This window comes from Elgaria multicarinata, chromosome 1 (genome assembly GCF_023053635.1).
Source record: "Elgaria multicarinata webbii isolate HBS135686 ecotype San Diego chromosome 1, rElgMul1.1.pri, whole genome shotgun sequence".
Lineage (NCBI taxonomy): Eukaryota > Metazoa > Chordata > Lepidosauria > Squamata > Anguidae > Elgaria > Elgaria multicarinata.
In genome coordinates, this window is record NC_086171.1 from 189,990,731 (window position 1) to 190,006,715 (window position 15,985).

Sequence of the window (15,985 nt, forward strand, 5' to 3'; positions counted from 1 at the left end):
ATGAGGGTATACAACATGACCTTACTGCTCCATATTCACCATTTCAAAATGGAGTTGCAGAAAGGAAAAACAGAACCTTGCAGAACATGTTAAGAGCTCTATTGAAAGAGTCAGGATTGTCTAATCTGTTCTGGGCAGAAGCTTTGTCCACCTCAAATTATTTGTTAAACAGGCTTTACCACTCTGTACATGAAAAAACTCCATATGAAATGTTTTACAAAAGAAAACCTAGAGTGTCACATATAAGGGTTTTTGGAAGTAAATGTTTTGCTCATATTCAGAAAGAAAACAGACCAGGAAAGCTAGCTCAAAGAGGTTTGGAATGTAAATTGTTGGGATATGATACACAAACAAAAGGCTATCGTTTGTGGTCTCCATATCACAAAAGTGTAATTGTGAGCAGAGATGTAGTTTTTCATGAACAAATGCAGGAAACAAAACAGTATGTAAGTTTGCCTGTAGAACAGAAAGCTGTAGAAACAGAAGAAATTCCTGAACAATCTCAGCAAGAGAGGGAGGGGGAAGAAACTGTAAAGGAGGAAACTATGCCTGTAACTATGCCAAGACGATCAGAAAGGGAACGCAAAGCTCCAATTCGTTATTCAGATGAATACCAAAGCAAACAGGTTTCTCATAGAGCTTTACTAATAGCCTATGAACCTACTTCATTTGAGGAAATTCAGGAAATGGAACCTACAGAAGCTCAGGGCTGGCATGAAGCAATGTCAGAGGAAATCAAAATAAAACAAAATGAGAAAGGACAGGTGGAACGTTCAATGGTAAAACACAAAGAGATGCTTTTAAAGCTGGGTCTCAGACTGTAACACAATTTAAACAACATGCGCAAGAGGAGGACTGTTAAGTATATGAAAAGAAATACTTGCTTAGTCATTAAAATTGTGTGTGTATGGCTATCTCAGGGTTAAACAGAGAAAGTCTATCTGTGGGCAATTACCTTGAGATAGAGGCTGTTCTGGGAACCTTGCCAAGATTCTAAGTTAGCCTCATCACAGCTGTATGTAATGTAGATAAGAATTGTGTAGATCTGTATATAGTTTCTCACTTGTGTAAAATGGAACTGATCACTGCTCGCTGATCACTGCTCTCCGATCACTGCTCTCTGTGTATGCCTCAGTGTGCTGATCTGAACTGATCTGAATTGGGCTGCATAGAAGCCTGAAGGAAATAAACCAGCTCTGCTGTGTAAGACCTGCGTGATGTGTGTTTTTTTTCTGAGCACAAACAGAGTTCCAGAAGGAGAAAAGTTCTGGCACAATAACCCAACACCAATTGCCTAGGGAGGTTGTGGCATTCAAGAGGTTGTGCCTCTTGAATGCCCACACTAGAGGCATTCAAGAGGCAGCTGGACAGCCATCTGTCAGGTACGCTTTAAGGCAGATTCCTGCATTGAGCAGGGGTTGGACTTGATGGCCTTATAGGCCCCTTCCAACTCTACTATTCTATGATTCTATCAAACCACCACTTACCTGTCCCTGTTCTGCTCCCTGGGCAAGCTACTCAGTGGTCTGCAGGCACCTGACTCTTCAGTGAGCTGCCATTTTGCATAGAAATAACAGCTTGTTGTTTTCCGTAAAAGATGCCTTGCGCAAATGGCGGCCTTAAAGTGGCTGTGTACGCAAGATTACAGGTGTGAATGGCTGAGCAGCTCACCAAGGGAGAGGAAAAGGGGCAGTTAACTGGTGGCAGTTAAGTGAGCTGTGCGTAGGGTGGGCGTGGGTGAGTTCTTCATTCTTGGTGCATTTTTCCAAGTGCATGGAGCAGGTGGGGAGGGTGAACGAAGGGGATGTCACTCAGCTGCAGTGTCATGTGCTGCTAGGCAGATCTTGACCATGGAGGTGTCTCCTGCGTTGGCAGGAGCGGCACCAGCATTTTTAGCCACTCTTGCCACAGGGCTCTATGGCAGCACTTCCTTAACCATGGGGCCTTTTCAGACAATGCGTTAAACCACGATTAGGGCCGCTAACACTTTCACAGCAAGTGTTTAGTGAACATGGTTAAACCGTGGTTAAGTAGCCACTATAGTTAGAAAAAACACCATTCACACAACACACTAAGCCATCATGTTTTGCTCAAAACACTTAACCATCCCATCCAGGGATTTTGAGTTCCTGATACTCTGAGATTCATAAGGATTTCTCACTAGTATCAATGGTACATTAATGATGTTGATTCATTTATTGTCAACAACATAGCATGCCCACATCTATTGTCATCTTTGTCGGAGTAGCTAGATGGTGAACAATGCTGCATAGATATGAAAGAAAATATTTCGTGTTTTCACTGGAGATTGGCTTTACAAAGTTTAGACGCCAAAAGCTTCAAAATAGCTAATTTATCCAATGGAAAACAATATTTCTACCTGTCCTAGACAGTTTTGTGCACATAGTTCAGTCACATTCATACAGGCACACAGGCATTGGTCTACTGTAAATGATCACACATTTGGCATAGTCTTTCCGTCTTTCCTCAATATAGACATTCACTATTGTCTCCATGTCTAATGGTCCAGTCATTCACAGGAATCAGACTCTGGAGATTAGTATATATTGATTCTACATTGTCTCTTGCTGTAGATTTTATTATTTTTCTTTTCAAATCCAACTTTCCAACTATATGACCTGTTGTCTTTTTTTTGTATAGCAATGCTGGGGCTCATGTACGTTTACTGGACTCAACTCAATATGTTCCAGACCTTGAAGTACCTGGCTATTCTTGGCAGTCTTACCTTCCTTGCAGGCAACAGAATGTTGGCTCATAAAGCAGTGAAAAGGTAAGAGGGCAAAGGTAGAAGTTACCATAGGGCATCTCTTGGAGATAACCAAAACGGGGCAGCAGGCTCAATTTTAAATGCATGATATTGGGAAGAAGTCCACTGTAAACATCTAGTTCTAAGAAACCTTTCCAGATTCTTTGGTGTATCTCACCTCAAGTGGTAGGCACCTCAGCCCCACATTCTAGCTGCCATTGTTGGCTTGTGATGTCATTAATTTAATGGAGGGATTCTAGGTGTTGGGGAGATTCAGTGATAAAATAACCTGCTTGAGAGAGTTCCTTTTCTAGTACTAGGATGACCATATGAAAAGGAGGACAGGGCTCCCGTATCTTTAACAGTTGACTAGAAAAGTGAATTTCAGCTGGTGTCATTTGTATGCATGCAGCACCTGGTGAAATTCCCTCTTCATCACAACAGTTAAAGCTGTAGGAGCCCTGCCCTCTTTTGTATCTGGTCACACTTTACCTGCTGAAATTCCCTTTTCTATACAACTGTTAAAGGTACAGGAGCCCTGTCCTCCTTTTCATATGGTCACCCTGTCTAGTACACTCATCACAAATAGGCAGCCCCAGCCCCACAGTATATTTGAGGAAGCATTCTAGGAGAGCCAACAGCTGGCCCTTGGACTCCCTTTTAAAAAGTGACTGAGTCTAGGAGCTCTCATTTTAATTTCCCAGATTGCCCCCCCATATAGTGTCACTCTAGAGTCTAGGGTATTATGGGAAATGCAAATGGCAACTTCCAACTCTCTCCCAAATTAGGGATTAGCAGCTCTTCCTGCATAGAATCAAGTCAGTTTTTGACAAAATTAGGAGAACGTAAAGACAGCCTTGCCCAACTTGGTGCTCTCCAGATGTGTTGAACTGCGACTCCCAGCTGGCTGAAGGATGCTGAGAGTTGTAGTCCAAGACATCTGGATGACAACAAGTTGGGGAAGGCTGATTTAAGTCATTGTTTCTCTGTGAAATTTCCTCTCTGTCTATCACACTGTATCAAGTGTACCCTTCCAGTAGGTTAGTGATGATGCCACACAAGACCTTGTGATATGTACTGCAGAGACAGAACCTCTGGTGCTTGATGTTTGGTTGGATTGGAAGACCTTTTTCTCTACTTAAACTTTTTTTTTCAGGAACAGAGTTCAGTCGCATTGTTAGGGCTAAATCCCATGGGATAACATTTTTAGTCATGCAAGTGCTCATGAAAGTCACTCCCATGATTATTTTGGTCAGATTTCATACTTGGAAGTCAGAAATTAGCCCTCTTCAGGTGTTCTCTATGCACGTATTAAACACATGGAGAAGAGGGGAGCAGGACATAACATATGCATGTTCCATACAGTGGCGGCAAAGGGGTGTGTACATGCATCTACATCAGAGGGGAAGCAGAAGGGGGATAGCCCGATGTTTTGGACTACAACTCCTGGCATTCCTGATCATTGGCCATGTTGGTAGAGCTTCTGGGAGTTCAGTCCGAAACATCTGGAGAGCTATCTTCTGCTCATTCCTGCTCTAAGTGATCAGGACCCCTGTGTAATCAGGACCCACAGGGCTAATAGTAACATGGACAGCAGCTCTTAGATGCCATCAGAACCATTGAGGGGCAGCAGGTTGAGAGAGGGTGACTTAGAGTATCCTACTATCTATGTATGATGGCTGCTGCTTTCAGAAAGGTGGCAGAAATCAACCCGAAAGTGCTACCCTTGTAACCACTCCACATTTCTTCATATGGAGACCCAGAGAAAGGAAATGTCCTAAAAGCCCTTCCTAGGTTACTGATGTGATCTCAGCTAGAAATGACTAGAAGGCTACCCAGCGTAGCAGGCCATTTTGAATCTTCCACCTCACCATACAGCTTGGCCTCCACATGGCCATCAGATATTCTTGGAGATGGCATTGAGGCAAACCATGTGGTAGACAGACTAAACAGCTTGCTCTACAGAGCAGCCACCATGCAAATGTTATTTCAGGTGGCTTCCTGGTGATAGTGGTATTGAAATGAAAAGTGGGCCTAAGTTTCTATTTCAGTTGTACCAGGACTTCTAGTAGCACGAAGAGATAATCAAAATGCTTCTTGATAGAAACAGTGGTGCATCAAGGTTGCATTTTTAGAAGCCAACAGAACAGTGCAGTTAGCACCAGTCAGGATAATTCCACTTATTCTCTAAATTCTAGTGAAATGCCACATGTTAAAATTGTGGGTGACATGGCTTTGCCAACGTCAGTGTCACCTGAGCTGTGAGCTTCAAATCAAGCCTGCCTAGTGGCATAAATTTTCTTTGCAGGGGCTGTGAAAGAGTGGCCATCCTTGATGCTCATCTGTATCTCAGTAGAGTTTCTGGAAGGCCTGGTTTTGCTGCTTGCCTGTTTCTTTTCTATGTGTCGTCATTTCCTGGAGCAATATTGCTTTTCCGCTTTACTGTCCTCTCTGAACCTTTATCCCTCTCTCCTTTTGGCAGGATCGCTGCAGAACAGAGCAGTAGGTTGGCAAAGTATAGAACACTGCGGTAAAAGGGGGTTGTACTAGTGACCAGCTCTTCCTAGAAGTAAGGGTCTTTGGATGCTGCCTTTCCTGAGCATGCTGGATGCTTCATTTCATGCTTAATGTTCACTCTTCCTGGTCCAAAAGGGAAGCCTGTTCCAGCCTGCCTTGACTGCCTTTGAACCTGGCAAGAGGCGCACTTTGAATTACAGCTAGTTAGATGTTGTCATCATGCCATTTAGATTGCCTTCATTATGTTCCAAGCCTGTATAATGTTTTAATGGGCATCTATGTGTGCATCTTCATTTAATTGCAGTGTTAACCAATTTAAAACAGTTTTAGTTGTTTCGACTTCTGCTTTTTAACTAAGTGTAAATAGATTTGCATCTTACCCAAAACTCAATGTTGTGCCGTAATGTTATTATTTGTATACCACCTTCCTTCCATTAATGGACTCAAGGCAGGCATTCTTTCATCCAGGCGCTGACCAGATGCAGAGCTGCTTAGCTTCAGCAAAGTTGCAACTGTATCATGTGCTCTGGACCCTGAAGGAAGTGTGTGTCCTTGCAATTGAATAAACAAAGGCTACCACTCGGGGCCAAATTAGACAAGATGGTGGCAAGCACATTCTTATTTTCACATCTTTGTCGTATTCACATCTAAAGCAGCAAGGATCTGTCTAACTGTAAAATGAGCATTCAGGAAAAGGGTACTGTACACATGCAGGCACATTTCACCTTACTTCTGCTCAGTCCATTCCTCCATCCATTGTTCTCCATTCACTTCCAGAATTGGACCTGGGGATGGAGCAAAGTGCCTGAAGCAACAGACTGAAAGATAAGGCATATAGGAGGAAGGTTCCTCATCCTTCTCTCTTGTGCACTACTTTTACTTCTGGTTTTAAAGAGGGAGACACGCACCTCATATGTCAATGGGGTAGGCAGAGGAATCATAGCCTTGTTATGTCCAGTTTAGCCCAGGGAAGGAATTTAAAAACATTTCTTTCACATCCCCTTTTACAGGAACACACCAGAATGGAAAGATCCTCAAAAATAAACAAACATGTTCTCAGTTCACAAGCTCCCTTATTAATCTCCTAAAGCTTTAGTGGGTTGATCAGCTAGTTAAAGGTTGCAGGCCTGCTGCTTACTTGAACAATTCTGTCCACTTGTGGAACAAAAGCAGTGGAAGAGTATGCTGGCTAGAGGCTTGCTGCCCAAGCTTGCTTTGTGGTGGTTCTTTCAAATGTTCAGTCTCAATCTTTTGGGCTCTGTTGCTTCACTGAGTGGGCATCTTAGGTGAAGAACTGGGGAGGCTTAAGTGGCCTGATGATATGGGGACCTGGCTTAGCTTAGCACCCCTTGCTAGTGTAAATGTTGCATCAATAACTAGTGTGACCAGCGCACAACAAAACTGTATGTGCTAAAAGTGAAATTATTTTCCTAGCGCTTATCCTTTATTTAGTTAAAATGGCACCACCTTCAAACAAGAGGGAAAGTAATGGCACACTCAGAAGAACCCCAAGGTTTGCAGAAGTACAAAAATATTTAGGGGAAAACCCCCTAAAGGGGCAGTCCTCAGCCACACTTAAAAGAACCAGCCCAATGACGACTGAGCATGTTCAGTGGGTGCTAAATGTGATTGGGAAGGAAAAGCTAGAAAGCCAGGGGTGTAGGGCTGAGCCTATGGAATGAAACAGGGCATATTTGGAACCCTGAACAGGAGCACTCCATGCTGCAAGGTTTTGTTGCAGGTCCTACTCGGTCCTTCTATATTCATTGCAGAGTGACATTATTTTTTTCCTGGACAAAGCCTTGTCATTTCTGCCAAATTCAGAACCACATCTCCAGATTCTGCACTTGTGTGTTTGCACCCATAGAAAGACAGAATATCTAGTCTTACACATACCAGCATGGATGAAATATTTTGAGGCCAGTTTGAATCAAGGATATAAAACCTATAAATGCACAGGTCATCTACTCTTGTTTACTTTTGGATGTAAGCATTCATTCTTGTAAATTCTGAGTTTTAACATTTGCACAGTGAGAGCATAAATGTTCAAGGAGGGTACATTTTACAGGAGATCCTTTTTTTGCGTTTCAAGAATACACATCTGTCTACATCATACCTGAATGATGATTGGCTGATTGAAAAATAATCTAAGTTATAACTGATGGAGTGTAGTGACTTAAAGTTTGAGCCAGGAAGTCCATCACGACTGGCCACAAACTTACTATTTATTTATTTATTTTATTTATTTATTACATTTTTATACCGCCCAATAGCCGAAGCTCTCTGGGCGGTTCACAAAAATTAAAATCATCATAAAACAACCAACAAGTTAAAAATACAAATACAAAATACAATATAAAAAGCACAACCAGGATAAAGCCACACAGCAAAATTGATATAAGGTTAAAATACAGAGTTAAAACAGTATAATTTAAATTTAAGTTAAAATTAAGTGTTAAAATACTGAGTGAATAAAAAGGTCTTCAGCTGGCGACGAAAGGAGTACAGTGTAGGCGCCAGGCGGACCTCTCTGGGGAGCTCATTCCACAACCGGGGTGCCACAGCGGAGAAAGCCCTCCTCCTAGTAGCCACCTGCCTCACTTCCTTTGGCAGGGGCTCACGGGGAAGGGCCCCTGTAGATGATCTTAAGGTCCGGGTAGGTACATATGGGAGGAGGCGTTCCTTCAAATAACCTGGCCCCAAACCGTTTAGGGCTTTAAATGTCAATACCAGCACTTTGAATCGGGCCCGGACCTGGACTGGCAGCCAATGAAGTTGTAAAAGGACTGGCGTAATGTGATCTCGCCAGCCAGTCCCTGTTAGTAGATGGGCTGCCCTGTTTTGTACCAGCTGAAGCTTCCGGACCGTTTTCAAAGGCAGCCCCACGTATAACGCATTGCAGTAATCCAAACGAGAGGTTATCAGAGCATGGATAACTGTAGCTAGGCTATCACTGTCCAGATAAGGGCGCAGTTGGTATATCAGCCTAAGCTGATAAAAGGTGCTCTTTGCCACTGAGTTCACCTGTGCCTCAAGTGACAGTTCTGGATCGAAGAGCACCCCCAAACTACGGACCCGATCCTTTAGGGAGAGTGCAACCCCGTCCAGGACAGGGCAAACATCACCTCGCCGGACAAATGAACCACCCGCTAACAGTACCTCCGTCTTGTCTGGATTGAGTCTCAGTTTGTTAGCCCTCATCCAGTCCATTACCGTGCCCAGGCACTGGTTCAGAACAGTCACTGCCTCACCTGGGTTTGATGAAAAGGAAAGGTAGAGCTGGGTGTCATCCGCATATTGATGACACCTCAGTCCACATCTCCGGATAACCTCCCCCAGCGGCTTCATGTATATGTTAAACAGCATAGGGGATAAAATAGAGCCCTGCGGAACCCCATGGCTTAGGAGCCACGGCACAGAGCAATAATCCCCCAGCACCACCTTCTGGAATCGGCCATCCAAGTAGGAGCGGAACCACTGCAACGCAGTACCTTCCAACTCCCAGTTCAGACAACCTATCCAGAAGGATACCATGATCGATGGTATTGAAGGCCGCTGAGAGGTCCAGGAGAACCAACAGGGTCGCACTCCCCCTGTCTCTCTCCCGACAGAGGTCATCCCACAGGGCGACCAAGGCAGTTTCTGTTCCAAAACCAGGCCTGAAACCCGATTGAAATGGATCTAGATAATCCGTTTCATTCAAGAGTGCCTGGAGTTGTCCTGCAACCACCCGCTCAAGCACCTTGCCCAGGAAAGGGATATTAGCCACCGGCCTGTAGTTGTTAACATCTTCCGGGTCCAGATTAGGCTTCTTCAGGAGTGGTCTAATTACCGCCTCTTTTAAAGAATGTACTATGAATGTATATATGAGAATAATACTGTTCTTTATTACAAGGCTATTGTAAGTGCTTCTAAGAAAATGTATCTGAACCATTTTGATCACTTGATGATTGCTAAGTGCTGAGATGCTTATTCTGTTGGGTACATTTTAAGCAAACTGCTTCTCTTGCCAAAAGAAAGACGTGAAGCTATCAGGTGAGATGAATGCCAGTGTGATAAAATAACTAAGAAGCTGTTTGGCTCGCTGGATGCTTTTGTTTAGGCCATAGATAATATTTATCAAATGTGGGGTTGCCTACAAAATTGTGATGGAACAATAGTGTGTGTGTGTTACATTTCATTTGTCTGGTGGCATTGAGTCCTTGAATGTTGGATCCCAAGAGTTCAGATCCTTGCTATCTTAGCCACCCACATACCTGTTCCCTTTGATTCCATATGTTCCTTATACACTTCATCTCTTTGAACCCCGAGTAGTATATTGCTCAGATCACATTGGAGTGGGAAGACATTTTGTGTTGGTCTCATTTTTTTATCCTGTCACTTTAGCTAAATAAATTTGTTTTTCATTACTGGAATTAGGGTGCAATCCTATACACCCATATCTGGGAGTACGCTCCACTAAACACAGTAGGACTCTCTTCTGAGTAGCCATCCACAAGATTGGGATGTAAACATTTACATGTTCAACTATAAACATCATTTTAGTGCATGTTCTTTGTATTCTTCAAGTTTGGCCATCCCTAAATCAGACATTATATGATACCGTTATAGCATTAGGATATTTAATTCTTTGCCATGCCAAAAAAGGCATATCGGTACATGAAAAGTTGTTTTGCATCTGAAATGTTAACTTTGAGGGCATTTCTTTATATCCTTCCAGAACACACTAAAGAAAGAACCAATATGAGCCAGAAAGGAACGGAGCCAAAGAAGAGTTTGAAGAACAGAAAATGAAATGTGGAAAATAATTGAAAATTGTAATATTGAAAAGATTGCTTTAAAAAAAAGTTTTCCAACATTTTGTGTTTAGTTGAATGTCTTAAATGGTTTGAATTATGACATAAACATCTTGTCAACCACCAATTGTTTTAGAATCTGATGGGCTCCCAAATTGTCATTTTTTTGACTTTTTTTTTCTACTGTCTCCTTTATGAAATAAAGAGGATGAGACAAAAGGAATAGTCAACTTGTTTTTTTACAGCTGTTCCTGATTCTCTGAAACAAACATCTGCAGCTTGGCTTCTGACTCATATGTCTGTCTAAGAGTATCCCCATCTTCTGTGTGATGAACCACTTGGGAAGATCAAAAGTGGGAGAAAAATGAGTAACTTTCAAAAGCAGGTTACAATGAACTTTGAGGAGAAGGCTATATTGCATTTGTGCAAATGCTTTGCACATGCCCGAAAGAACTCTCTAGTTAACAGTATTTGCTTTTGCAATAGTCATGGTAATGTAAGACAAAGCACTTTTTTCTAATGTTTCCCTTATTACCACTAGCACTTCTTTTCTTCCTAACCCTTCTTCCCAAACCATTAATGACAATACAACAAGTTTTCCTTTTTCACAAACATCCTATCATTATTATTGATATTTTTTACTCTTCTAATATGGTTGTTTTGGCTTTTGGTCAACTGAGATTCTCTTAATTTCACACAATGCTGGGCAAAAGCTGTCCATGGTCCTGAAAGCAGAAATCAGTACAATGCATGTCAAGCCAATTTCACAATTCATCGGTAGAGGGGCCCCATGCAGTTTCAGCAGTAATAGGCACTTGATATTTTTCCTATGTGGCTTATGCAGTAGCTCTCAATGGGGAAAAAATAAGTTTGGATATATATTTGCTATGTATCATGGTAATTTATTTTCAAGCTGAAGTAAGGCTACACATTCAGCAGTGTAGTTCATCTGACTAGTAAGTACAAGGAATATAAGTCCTTCATATTTTTGTTTTGCTGACAGTTGTCTGTGGTAGGTGATGGCATTCCAGACAGTATGATGCTCACAGACTCTGTTTCCAGTGCTTCAGAAGCAGATAGAACTCTTGTATAGATTGACACTTAGAGAATGGCACTGACCAGAATGTGATGGGACGAAGTTTATTTACAGTTCCATGAGCTTGGCCAGAACACTGACAAAATCTTCTAAATTGTCATTGTTGATATCTTGAGGCCTGAAAACAATAGAAGAGAAACACAAGGTCTTAGTTGGTGACCATAATTTCAGTTTCAAGTGGGGCAGGGTAGTAATTTCTGTGGACAAGACACCAAGCTGTGACTATTTGAGTATACAGACTGTGGGGAGTGACTTTAAGGTCAGATGATGCAACTAATAGGAACATAGGAAGGTACTTTATACCATGTCAAGACTATTTGTCCATCTCTAGAACAATATTGTCTACTCTGACTGGCAGTGCATCCCTCCAGAGTCTTGGCAGAGGTGTTTCCCACCCATTGCTGCCCAATTCTTGTAGCTAGAGATGCCAGAGACATGTGTTCCATTACAAAGCTCAGTTCCTCCCCAAACACCACTAAAATGTGATTCTGCCACAAACAAGCAGAATTGAATTGGCTGGTCCCTTCCTTAAAAGGTTGACGAACCTCAGAGGGACCAAACCATGGAAGGGCAGCTCAACACACTGCCCGTCAATAGTATTCAATAGTATTACTCCAGTAGCACAAAGCTACCGCTTGCCAAAGCCATGCAATTTTGAACCTAGTTTAAGTGTCCAATCCAATACCTTGATTCAACTTCTGCAAGCCATCACACATGCCATTGTGCAACTCAATATGACTTCATGAGGGTAGGTGTTGCTTACATTAGTGATTTCACAAGTGCTAGTGAAACAGCACCATCTCTTGTACTTTCTTTGCTAGGATAGTGTTTGATGCAACCCTTACCATTTCCCTAGCCTGAGAGAATGTCTGTATGAGATGGCACTAAGGGCCACTTCACACATAGTATGCTACTTAATGAGGGCTCAAAAGATCTCCCTCATAGTTCTGCCTGTGTGATACACATTTGCTGCATCCACACTTCATATTTTTAGGTATACACTTAAAATCTTGTGTGTACACTTGAAAATGTAGTGTAATGTACTCCAATGAATCTTCCTACTAACCTTTGATTCTGCAACATGGCTCCCAAGAAATTCCTCAGTTCCATCTGCTGGTGGTAGCGACTGTCCATAAGGATGCTGTCAGACTGGCGCCTGGTCAAGAGTTAGACACAACCCATGGTTTTTGTAGATAAATGTGGAGAGATCCTGTTAAGACAGCTTTTCTTTGAACTGAGATTTCTCCCAGGGAATGGTTGAGTGTGGCCCAAAATGTATTGAGCTTATTACTATGGTATGTGACTTACTGCTGACTGATTTTAAGCTATATCTGGGCAGGAGTTTTTTGCACTCAAGGTTCAGTGCTAAACAGCAACTGCAGGGGCTTGTACCCTCCCTGGGCCTTAATGTCTGATAGACCAGTAGAGGCACACTGCTACCAAAGTAATGGTAATACCGAGTAATAAAATTCCACTTACCCAATTCTTTTCCCAACAATGCCCTGTAATAACTTCTGGGCTGACATCTTTCCCCGGACCTTCCGGTAACTATCGGTGAATATGGCATCGGCATGACGCTGCATTCTAATGAAGCCCAAACGCACAATCACCCTGGTGCAGTGCTTCCTTGCTCACCCTACCCCCCACTGCCTGAGCACCATGCAAACAATGTCTTCTTTCACTTTGATGGAGGGATCTGTCCCACCTGTATCAATTCCTGAACATAAAGTTGCCCGCTCTATTAAAGTGCATGAGGATGTCTGCTTATGGTGAAACTTTGTGTGTGCTTCCAAGCATAGGCCAGTTATATAAAAGAAGTGTGTTTGATCTTTTTTCCCCTTTATTTTTTGCAAGGAATAGAAGTGTTAAACCAATCCAGATCAAGGGCATTCAAACTGTGCTAACATGAGTGAGGAGCATCAAACAAACCCCTTGTTTCTTCTAGAAAAGTAATATTTTATTTAAAGATCCTGGATTCTAACTTTTTTAATCTAGAAATTGTCATGATCCAATCCAACATGGGCATGGAACCATGGCTACACTCAGGTAGGCAGTGATGTCTTAGCACTATGATTTCACGAAGTGGTTTTTTTTTTTAAAAAAAAAAAAAAATCATGTATACAAACTTTCCTAGGGTACCACTGCTGCTTCCTATATAGTGTGTAATATCGAGAATTTATCGGCACAGGATGTGATCTCTACCAGCAGCTCTTTCATCTTGTTACATGTCCCACCACCAAGGGGCCAAGTTGGTGGGTACATGAGACAAGGCCTTTTCTGTAGATAATATGGAACTCCCTCCCAAGGAAAGTCAGCTTGGTTCCATCCCTACCAAGTTTTACAAACCAGTGTTTTGCTGTAGCTTTGGTGGATTTCAATATTTTCCTGGCTTCTTTTAAAGAATGTTTTGTTGGGGGGCAGGGTTGGCTTGGGATTTTATTATGTTGTGATTGGTTAAATTGTATATTGCTTGGTGGGCCCTGGTGGGCAGAGAAACAATTTATAAATATTTGTTAATAAATAATACAAGTAATAATAGATGGCTTTAAAAGGGGGATTAAACAAATTTGTGGAGCATAGGTTGATCAATGTCTTAGGCCTGATGGCTATTTGCAACGTCCATGTTCAGAGGCAGTATGCCACTAAGTACCATACGCTGGGAAGCAACCACATGAGATGGCTATGATTTTCACACCCTTTCAAGGGATTTCCCAGAAGCATTTGGTTGGCCACTGTTGGAAACAGGACGCTGGCCCCAATTGACATCTTACGTCAAATCATTACGATCCCATCATGGTAACTCTATATCCTTCTGGCACATTTATGTCTCATAGAACACACAATGACATTTGTTGCAGTATTTTGGATAATGTTGAATAAAAAGCAAGAAATAACACTATGAAAGCAGTATATGAAATGTGTAATGTGCCCCAACAGTTATCAGTGCATTTTAATACCGCTATAAAGCAATAGTGTAGATCTAGCCATGGACTAGATGAACTTTTGGCCTGGTCCACAGGGCTCATGTGTTCTTAACAGCCAGTGTGATGTAGTTATTAGAATATTGGGTTGGGAGTCGGGAGATCCAGGTTCTAGTCCCCACTTGGCCATGGAAGCTCACTGGGCAGCTTTGGGGCAGTCACTGACTCAGCCCAGCATACCTCACAGGGTTGTTGTGAGGATAAAATGGCGAGGAGAAGGATCATGTAAGTCACCTTGGGTTCCTTGGAGGGAAAAAGGGCTTATAAATGTAATAATAATTGCTACTTTTGACTGTAGGATTTGGGGCACTAATATACCCACCTTTTCTCAGCAGGATCACTGAGGAGGTGCTCCGCTTCCTGCTCTTCTACTGAGAGATTTTGGCTCTGCACTAGGCCACTTTCTTGTAGCTGAAAGCTCACTGCCTTGCCAGAAAAGGGTAGTGGACTGTACCTAAAACAGCAAGCCCAGACAACACTGAAAACCACAAGAAAGGCTGGCGAGGGAGCATCTGTTGCCCACCCTTGGACCTAAAGGTTAGGGAGAAGGTTGCTCACCTCAGTGCTGGGTAGAGAGGAGATGAGAGGGAACACATGACAAAATGGAGGAAGAAAAAGGGAAGAGCCCTGTCCAGCATATTTCACTTTTCTGGGGCAATCTGCAAAAAGAAAGAAAGAAAGAAAGAAAGAAAGAAAGAAAGAAAGAAAGAAAGAAAGAAAGAAAGAAAGAAAGAAAGGGTTTCATTGGAATAGCAAAGACAGCCTCGTGTGCAGCATTTGAGACACAACCACCATGGAGGTGGTGGTTTTGCTGTTTTTCTAAGTCAAGTGAGTCTCCCTCCCACCCTGTAGTTTAGATTCAATGACCCATCGGATAGTTTCTGAACATAGGTGTTCTTTCTGTTTTCCAGCCTAGCATGTGAAAAGGGGGAAAGAAAAGTCAAAACCCTATTTTGACTCAGCCAAATAAAACTTCCTAATGGCAGCCTGTTTCAGAAATACATCAATACAAGTCAGACTGTCAACAAAATATTGCAGTGTGAAACCTAATCTAATATTTTATTAGATTGTAAGCCTATGCGGCAGGGCCTTGCTATTTACTGTTTTACTCTGTACAGCACCATGTACATTGATGGTGCTATATAAATAAATAATAATAATAATAATAATAATAATAATAATAATAATAATAATAAACCCTGCTGGATTACAGCCATTCCCCACTCCCCACCCTGCCTCGGCCCAAGGTTTCCATCCTGTCCTCCAAGATTCAGTCAGCATCCTGTAGCCACTGAGCACGCTCAGTCCTCCTTGAGCAATTTGTGTGTGCGTGGGGGTCCCCTTGGGGTTCCTCCAAGGCTGCTGATACCTCTTGTGCATGGATGGTGTTGTTTTAGCTAAATAAGCACTGACCACCTGGACGTCAGAAATAGACAGAACAATTACTGCAGAAATGTGCACAGATCTATTGACCTGTTTCTCATTGTCGCTGAAAGGCTGCAGGATCTCAGTCTGCTGTTTTAGAACTGTCCCCACTTTAACTAGCTATCGGTGGAGGAAATGAAAATACAGGGCAGGAGAGGCCATTTCACAAATGACTCCTTGGCTACAATCTACAAGCCCGTGCGGTCTGGAACCGATCCCCTGAGCAGTGCTGATGTTTCTGATTAAGTGGCTTGAGGGATTCAACCTTGTATAATAAAACTGTTCCGAAAATTTCAAGGGATGTAACACTTGGATTGTCGGGGTCATATGGCTGATTTCTTAAGGCACTGCTGTTCCTGTCAACTCTAATCAGATCTCTTCGTTCTCTGCCCTGTTTAGGGAC

The 15,985-nt window shown here is 42.5% G+C and overlaps 2 protein-coding genes across 3 annotated transcripts in view; one reads left to right on the forward strand and one right to left on the reverse strand.

Moving 5' to 3' along the window:
- RPN2 (ribophorin II) overlaps nucleotides 1-10,299 on the forward strand; it is a 44,805-nt gene extending 34,506 nt beyond the window's left edge. Inside the window, exons 16-17 of one of the 2 annotated variants that reach the window (XM_063145559.1) lie at nucleotides 2,662-2,791; nucleotides 5,250-5,336. In XM_063145559.1, coding sequence (XP_063001629.1) covers nucleotides 2,662-2,791; nucleotides 5,250-5,301 — 182 coding nt within the window. In that variant the 3' untranslated portion in view covers nucleotides 5,302-5,336. Of the gene's footprint in view, nucleotides 1-2,661; nucleotides 2,792-5,249; nucleotides 5,337-10,004 lie in introns of those variants that run through there. The other variant, XM_063145560.1, reaches the window with a different exon arrangement.
- A 925-nt stretch (nucleotides 10,300-11,224) lies between these two features.
- GHRH (growth hormone releasing hormone) lies at nucleotides 11,225-14,795 on the reverse strand. Its single transcript, XM_063120086.1, is given in 5 exon segments — nucleotides 11,225-11,294; nucleotides 12,243-12,386; nucleotides 12,656-12,760; nucleotides 14,480-14,611; nucleotides 14,716-14,795. Coding segments are annotated over 5 exon segments (531 nt in total).
- Between the last annotated feature and the right edge of the window lie 1,190 nt (nucleotides 14,796-15,985).